At 35.4% G+C, this 8,166-nt stretch overlaps 1 protein-coding gene across 1 annotated transcript; it reads right to left on the bottom strand.

Moving 5' to 3' along the window:
• Positions 1-5,477: 5,477 nt before the first annotated feature.
• On the bottom strand, positions 5,478-7,583 carry LOC114040111 (olfactory receptor 6C76-like). The gene is made up of 2 exons (XM_027858101.1): positions 7,568-7,583; positions 5,478-6,424 (listed from the first exon to the last, which is right to left on the bottom strand). The coding sequence occupies exons 1-2, from the start codon at positions 7,581-7,583 to the stop codon at positions 5,478-5,480; spliced, it is 963 nt and encodes a 320-aa protein (XP_027713902.1).
• Between the last annotated feature and the right edge of the window lie 583 nt (positions 7,584-8,166).

The raw sequence follows: 8,166 nt of genomic DNA, 5'->3' as shown, positions 1-8,166 counted from the left end.
TAGTAGTAGTAGTAGTAGTAGTAGTAGTAGTAGTAGTAGTAGTAGTAAGAGTACTTGAATGGAAGTATTTACTCACTAATATAGTTTGGATGTAAATGTGAACATGGGAAACTAATGTAAATTCTATAAGCCTGTTAATTCATTTGTAGAATGAGAAAAATAATTTATACACTACTATACAAGTAAGATGATTCTCAAATAAGATGCAATATAAATATGTTATTACTAAACATATGCTACCATGAAAGCTACAACTGCAATAAATATAATTATTAATATTCTATTAATTTCATTGTTAATTGCTGTTGTTGGTACTGCTGTTGCTGCCGCTACTATTACTACTGCTGCTACTATTACTATTACTATTGCTACTACTACTACTACTACTACTACTACTACTACTTCAACTACTACCCATGTAACAAGCCTGGGTCAAGACTTAGGATCACTCATAAGTCCAGGTGTGTTTCAGTTTTTGCTGTTTATCTTCAGTTGTTCAGTGTTATCAGACTCTTCATGATCCCACGAACCACAGTGCGCCAGGCCCTTCTATCTTCCACTGTCTCTTGAAGTCTCTAACCAAGTTCATGTTCGTTATTTTTCATGATGCTATCTATACATTTCATTCTCTGTCATCCCCTTTTCCTTTTGCCTTCAATCTTTCAAAACATTAGCGTGTTTTCCAATGAGTCCTATCTTCTCACTATGTATCCAGAGTATTTGAGCTTTGGCTTCAATATTTGAGCTTCCAGTGAATAGCCTGAATTATTTTCTTTAAGTTATGACTGATTTTATCTCCTTGTCCAAGGGACTGTCAAAAATTTTCTCCAACATCGCAATTCAAAAAATTATATTCAGTGGTGCTCAGCTTCAGGCAAAGTGCTACTGTGTTATTTCATTTAGGGTGATGAGACTTAGCCTAGTGTTCTTGGATGCCTATTCTCTTGAACTCCCTCAGAATGGTGGGAGAGGTATAGATTAGAATCTCTCCAGGCTTAAGAACCCTCTGTCAGGCTTTCCCTCTTGCCTTGACAGTGATCATTCACAGTTCACTGATTATACTTTGCAGCCCCCTTTTAAGATCAGGGGTCAAAGATACATATGCATTCTGTCCCTCAGCTTCAGTTCATTGTAGCTGACCTTTTCATATATAGCAGTATTCAAGCCTTGGTTTACTTCTAAGGGGTGGGGGAAGAAATATATGTATCTACATATTTCAATGCCTCCCTTTTTTTTAAGACCCTCTTGACTTTTCTGCCCTCTTGAAGTATCACCAAGTCATTCCTTCTTGTAGCAAAATTTTAGAGATGAAAGTAACATCACAGACTTTCTGGTCCAAAACCCTCATTTTATCTATGAGGAAATTAAGACCATATATGTAATTAGTGACTGAGTTGTAATTAAGACCAAGGTTTCCTGATTCTCTACTCAATGGTCTTCCTACTCTTTCAGTGAGGGAGTAATTAAAACAATGCTCACAATAGACTTGCTAATCCAGACAGAATTTTGAAACCTGAATTCCATTTCTACTTTCTCATATAGGACATTAGGTATTGGATAAAAGATCCCAAATGATTGATTCCATTGTCATAGATGAGAATATGTTTAAAGAAACATTGGAAAGTTTATTCCATTTTATGCATCTTTGTCATTTAAAAGTTATAGGCATAATTTTATTCATAAGGTTCATTTTCTCTTTTGGTCATGGGAGTATGCACACTTGGATAGAAAAGCTATTCATAAATTTCCTGAAATTGTATTTCATTCTACTTAAATACAGAAACTTTAAATCTTAAAGATCCATTTTAAAGATAGAAAACTTAATTTTATAAGTCTGATAGGTACAGAAATCTTGGGTCTTCAGTTAGTGCCAGTTACTCTTCAGAAAGGTGCCCCTGTCAACTATCCCAAGTGGTTCTTGGATAGGATGAGTAGGAGTCTAAAGAGCACTAAGATCCATTCCAGCTTGTCAGAAGACCTGGAATTAGGGAGAGTTGTAAGATAAAATATGACAATGTTGTTTTTTTTGTTTTTGTTTTTGTTTTTTTAGCAGTTCTTCAAGCTGCTTCATGAACTGATGTTTGTCTCAACCTTTCAGGAGAATAAAATAATACTTATTATTGCTGCTTAAGGTTCTGTCAATGTGAGCGTGTGAGAGTCTTTTTGTGTTCAGCATACTTTCATGTGGAGGAAACAAGTATCTGTTCCACACCCAATTTACTTTTTCATTAAGTACCTTTCTACCTCTTTTGGGGACACTCTAGAAATTAGTCAAATCTAAGCTTTAAGTTCCTAGAAAATACAATTTAATTAATTTATGGGATTTTAAAGAAATTGCTTCAATTTTAATACTTAGTTTAATTAATTAATAAAATTTAAAATAAATACCTTCAAATTATTTCCCATCAAAATCCTTAAAGGGTGTTTCCCCTGAGTTTATAGAAATGAAATTATTTTTGGTAACATAGTTGATGTCCATTTCCTCCATATGTCTAATTTATATTATGCAGAATCCAGTATTAAGACAGATACAAGGCACTGAGTAAAATTTTTGGTTCAATGGTTACTAGTTCACAGGGAATGATCACCTGAGAGAAAATGATAACCTTCATTTAATGTCCATATCCAGTAATGCAATGCTCATATGTTGCCTATTGTAGCAACCTCCCCAGGTCTGCTTTCTCTGGATAGTGTCCCACACTCCAAAATTACCATTTCATTCTTTCTCCATTGCACCCAATGCAATAATGTTAGTTTTAAGCTATGAAAGGTTAGCCAATAAATAATAGGATTTATTTAGCACTTCAAAAATTGCAAAGGATATTAAAAGTATTATTTCATTTTATCTTCACAATAACTCTGAGGGATAGGCGCTACTATTATCACTTATGAAATCCAGAAAAGGATAAAAATGTATCCTTCCTTTGTCTGCTTGGCTTCCTTAAGTCTCAACTAAAATCTTACCTTCTATAAGAAGTCTTTCCCAATCCCTCTTGAATCTAATGCCTTCTCTCTTTTAATTATTTCATATTTATTCTGTATATGGCTTGTTTGTACACATTTGTTTGCATGTTGTCTCCCTCACTAGATTGGAACCTCCTTGAGAGCAGGACTGTCTATTGCCTCTTTTTGTATCCCCAGCCCTTAACACAGTGACTGGCACATAGTAAGTGCTTAATAAATATTGATTGATTGACTGTCCTACAAATTGATTCCACACTTAGATGTACTCCAAAACAGCCTTACTGAATCCTCCAGAATTAACAATAATAAAAAGTGTGATAGTACTCAATAATTATTTTCTTCATCAGAGGAATAGCAGGTTCAGAACCTGCACTTAAGGAAAATCACTTTGGCAACTGTGAGAAAGATGGTTTGGGGACAGGGAGTGGATCTGATGAAGGGAACCAATCTGGATGCTATTGTAATAGCAAATGCAAGATGTGATGAGAGCCTGAACAAGGCTAGTGGCTGTCAATCTTAGTGTAGGTGGCAAGATAAATATAAGAGATGTTATGCTTCTAATGGGAAGCCTTTCAACAATTGTTCTAGTGATGGGTTCCACTCATTATGGAAATTATTAATACAAAGAAAAAATTTGCAACATTAAGTTGGGGTGGTTGGTTACAAAATTTAGTGATTATCTTAGCAATATGTTAAAGATCAAGTTTACCTGAGTCATGCCTATATTCTATTGAATACATCAACCATACATCATACATACATACATCAACCCCCCTTCCAAAATGCTATGAAATTGCATAGGGAATAGCCCAATGTTAAAGGGAATATGAACACATTCTAAAGTTAAGGATTAAACTGAAATCACACACAGCTTGGGGTGAGGGGGGGAGGGAGGGGAAGTTGTCCTAGGAGTTATTCTTTGTTCTTCCTTCTAGGACTTTTGATTTTGAGATAGTAGATCTGTCAGCCATGTTGAAATCTATTGAGGAGGAAATGTCCAGAAAGTAACCCTCTAATCTAACAAGAAACAGACAAAATGTAACTAAGAAGAAAAATAGAGAACTTACTTACTTGATTAGCTTCGATGAATTCATCTGTAAATTAAAACTCAAATATCATGCATATTGACTTAAATTGAAAGGAAGTATTTGGGTTCCAGTGATCAGTCATGTTTGATAGAGTATTTGAAGATGATTAACATTAAATAAGACAGTGGAAAAATGCACAGTCTAGGTTTTGAAAGAACAGGCAGTTTGTACTTCAGTAGGCAGTGGGGTTCTTCTAGATGTCTTATTAGGGGATGATGTGATCAAAACTTTGCATTGGAAAAATTATTCTGGAAGCACTGTGAAGAATGAATAGGAAAGGGGCAGCTAGGTGGCAAAGTAGATAAAGCACTGGCCCTCGAGTCAGGAGGACCTGAGTTCAAATCTAGCCTCAGACACTTGACACTTACTAGCTGTGTGGCCCTAGGCAAGTCACTTAGCGCCGTTGCCTCACCAAAAACAAAGAAAAAAAGAATGAATAAGAGTGATGAGAAACATAGAGCATAGACCAAGTAAGAAGTAAGGAAGGCTTTCCTCAGGCTGATGTAGTTCGAGTCCAAAGGAGTGGATGTATGTGAAAAATATTTATGAAGTGAGTCCAGGTGCCAGACAACATGCTATATGTTGGGGATGCAAATCCCAAAGTGTCTGCTCTTGAGGAATTTAAAATCGAGTAAAAGGGAAATAATATGGAAATATAGATATAGAAATGTACAAAACAATTATAAGATCATATTGGAAGCAAGGAAAGAACAATTTGGGGTGAATACCAACCAGAAATAGCCACTTAAAAAGAGGCAGAGGTGAGGCAATATAAACACCTAATGAGAGAATTAATAAAACTAAATTGTTAAAAAATTCTCATAACTGACCTTGCCTACATTCTCTAACTCAAACTTTATGTCTCACTTGAGCTATCTCATAGAACAGTCTTTTGGATCTCTTGAATGGTGGCAAAAAAACTAGTTATTTGAGTGAGAATTTTAAAAAGTAGTCACAAATCATTTGAAATATGATAAATAAAGGGTAGCAAAACAGGAAAATACTTTCTGAGAGAAAAATGAGTTGTGCCTTTAGGATAATGAGACTTATTTTCTCATGAGGATCTGAAGGCAAAATTCCAAAGAAATTCCAAAAATATTTTAATAACAGCAGAATCATCAGAGTAAACAACCACTCTCCCCACAAGTAACTACTATGAAAGAGAATTCATTAGAATGTGTTTGGATGATGACTAAGTCTCATAATTACATCATTTATACTCAGAAACAGCTTTTAGTGACTGTGAGTTGTAAAAATAACATCAGGGAGCTAATTATAAATTAAAAACTGAAGAGGGAAAAGCTTGCAATGAATGTAATGAAGAGAATAAGGGGACAGGGAAAAACAGAGCAATGAAATCTCTTGAAGTCCTCTGTTAATTCTTTAAGTTTTTCTTTTTGCTTTTAGTTGTGAGTTTCACTAAAATTACCATTTATTTGAGAGAAAGATCCTTCTGATCATGTTCTTAAAGGCTTGTTTCACTTGCTGGTTCCTCAGAGTGTAAATGAAGGGGTTCAACATGGGAGCAACAGAAGTATTCAGCACTGCTACACCTTTGTTCAAAGCTACCCCTTCCTTTGCTGACAGTTTGACATACATGAAGATGCAGCTTCCATAAGAGATGGAGACAACAATCATGTGGGAGGAACAAGTGGAAAAGGCCTTTTTCCTTTGCTGGGCAGAAGGAGTTCTCATAATGGTTCTGAGGATGTAAGAATAGGAGAGGATCACTAAAGCCAAAGTGACCATGAGTGTGAACACAGCTAAGCAAAAACTCATGACCTCTAAGACTTTGGTGTCTGTGCAAGAGATCATCAGCATTGGAGAAGAATCACAGGTGAAGTGATCAATGATATTTGAGTCACAGAACTCCAACTGGAGGCCCATGATGACTGGTGGAAAGATAATGAGGAAACCTACCAGCCAAGAGCTGATTACAAGCTGGCTGCAGACTCTGTCACTCATGATGGTCATGTAGTGTAGGGGTTTGCAGATGGCCACATAGCGGTCATAGGACATGACTGCTAGCAGAAAAAATTCTGTTGCACCTAGGAGGATTAAAAAAAAAACCTGGGCCATGCAAGAATTATATGAAATTGTATTGTTCTCAGTTACTATACTAACAAGAAACCTAGGAATGCAAACAGATGTAAATGAGATTTCTAAGAAGGAGAAATTCCTGAGAAAGAAATACATGGAAGTCTTGAGGTGAGAGTCCAGCAGGGTAAGTGTGATGATGGTTAGATTGCCAGTCACACTCAATATATAGGTAAGAAATAGAAAAAAGAAAACTATGTTCTGTAGCTCTGAGTCATCTGTCAGTCCTAGGAGGATGAACTCTGTCACTGATGTTCGATTTCTCATGGCTGCCTCTAGATCTCTTGCAGATCTGCAGATGTAAACAAGAGACAAATGACTTAGTGACCAATGGAGTTTTAATTGGACATTTTTGCTGAGTAGAGAATCACATACAGCTGAATGAAGAAGATGGAAGACAAGAGATAACTAAAGAGTAGTTTAAAGAAGCCAAAGAAGTCAGAAAACCATGTGCTTCTTTCATTTGTCCTGTAAGTTGTTTGTGCACTCCGATATGCTCCAAAATTGTTTTGTTAACCTAAAGTCATACTGAAAAACATGGTGACACTTTTTGCATATATGTCATGTAATCATGGTGAGGATAGTGGTTATACTTTTTTCCCGATAGTAGTGATATTTTCCATTAATTTTCCCATCCTCTCATATAGTCATGGATTGGTATGAAATTTCAAAGGCGATAGAATAGATAATTTTTACTCTTTGCACAATCCAAACCAATCCAGCTAAAATGAGAAAAGAAGCAGTAAAATAGGGAAAAAAAATTTTGTAGCAAATTTCTTTGATAAAAGTCCCATTGTTAAGATATGTGGGGAAGTGAGACAAATTTACCATAAAAATGTCATTCCTCAATTGCTAAATGATGAAAGGATATGAATAGGAAGCTTTAAGAGGAAGAAATCCAAATTATCAATAGCTATATCAACAAAAATGCTCTCAAACACTAATAATTGGTGAAATGCAAATTAAAACAACTCTTTGGTACTACCCTTCAGATTGGCAAAGATGACAAAAAAGAAATTAATAAAGGTGATGGTTTCAGCAAAATCTAAGAAAAATTAGGTGAACTAAAGCCAAGTGAAGTGACCTAAACTAGGAGATCAATTGATAATAGTAATTTCAATATTATAAAGATAATCAACTTTGATAAATGGAAGAACAGTGAGGAAGGGAATAAGCATTTATGTAGCACTTACTATGTGTTAAGCATTGTGCTCAGTGCTTCACAAATATTATCAAATTTGATCCTCACAATAACCTTGGGAGGTAGTTGCTATTGTTATTCCTATTTTAAAATTGAGGAAATAGAGATAAGCAGAGATTCAGTGACTTGCTCAGGGTCACCCAGGTGGTAAGCGTCTGAGGTTAAACTCATCTTCCTAGTTCCAGGACCAGTTCTTTATCTATGTCCCTCTAGCTACCTCTCATTAACACCATGACCAACCACCATGCCATAGGACTCATGAATGAACGTGTTATCTACCTCCAGATGTAAAGGGTGCATATTGAAGCATTTTTTCTTCTCTCTCTCTCTCTGACATGGCTAATATGGGAATTTTGTATAACTAATAATATTTGCAATGGACTTAGCTCTCCTTGCTTTCTCAATATGTACAGAAGGGGGAGAGAAGGAAATTATTCAGAATTGAAAATAAAATGATATTGAATTATTAATAAATAAATGCTAGCTGACAAAAGATATACATAATCCTGTCTACATCTTCTAAGTACTTTAGTTTTCTCATCTGAAAACTTAAGGGCAATACTTGGTGATTTTCTAAGGTTTCTTCTGGTTTTCACAACTTAAGTCTAGTTCTATCACATCTCCAAAACAAAGTTTACTAGATTTGAATTCCCTGCAAGTTGATAATCTTTTCTCTCTCTATCATCTGCAATTTTTTAAAATCAATTTCATTGCCTGTTGTGGCAAAGTAAAATTTTCCCATGGTTCTTTTTCTTCCTTTTCCTCATATCATAAAGTGTCCCCACTCACAAAATTCTACTGATAAAGTACCTCACA

Source organism: Vombatus ursinus, unplaced genomic scaffold (assembly GCF_900497805.2).
Source record: "Vombatus ursinus unplaced genomic scaffold, bare-nosed wombat genome assembly UNPS02012709.1, whole genome shotgun sequence".
NCBI classification, from domain to species: domain Eukaryota; kingdom Metazoa; phylum Chordata; class Mammalia; order Diprotodontia; family Vombatidae; genus Vombatus; species Vombatus ursinus.
The sequence above is the reverse complement of the archived record's forward strand: the minus strand, read 5'-3'. Positions and strand labels throughout refer to the sequence as shown.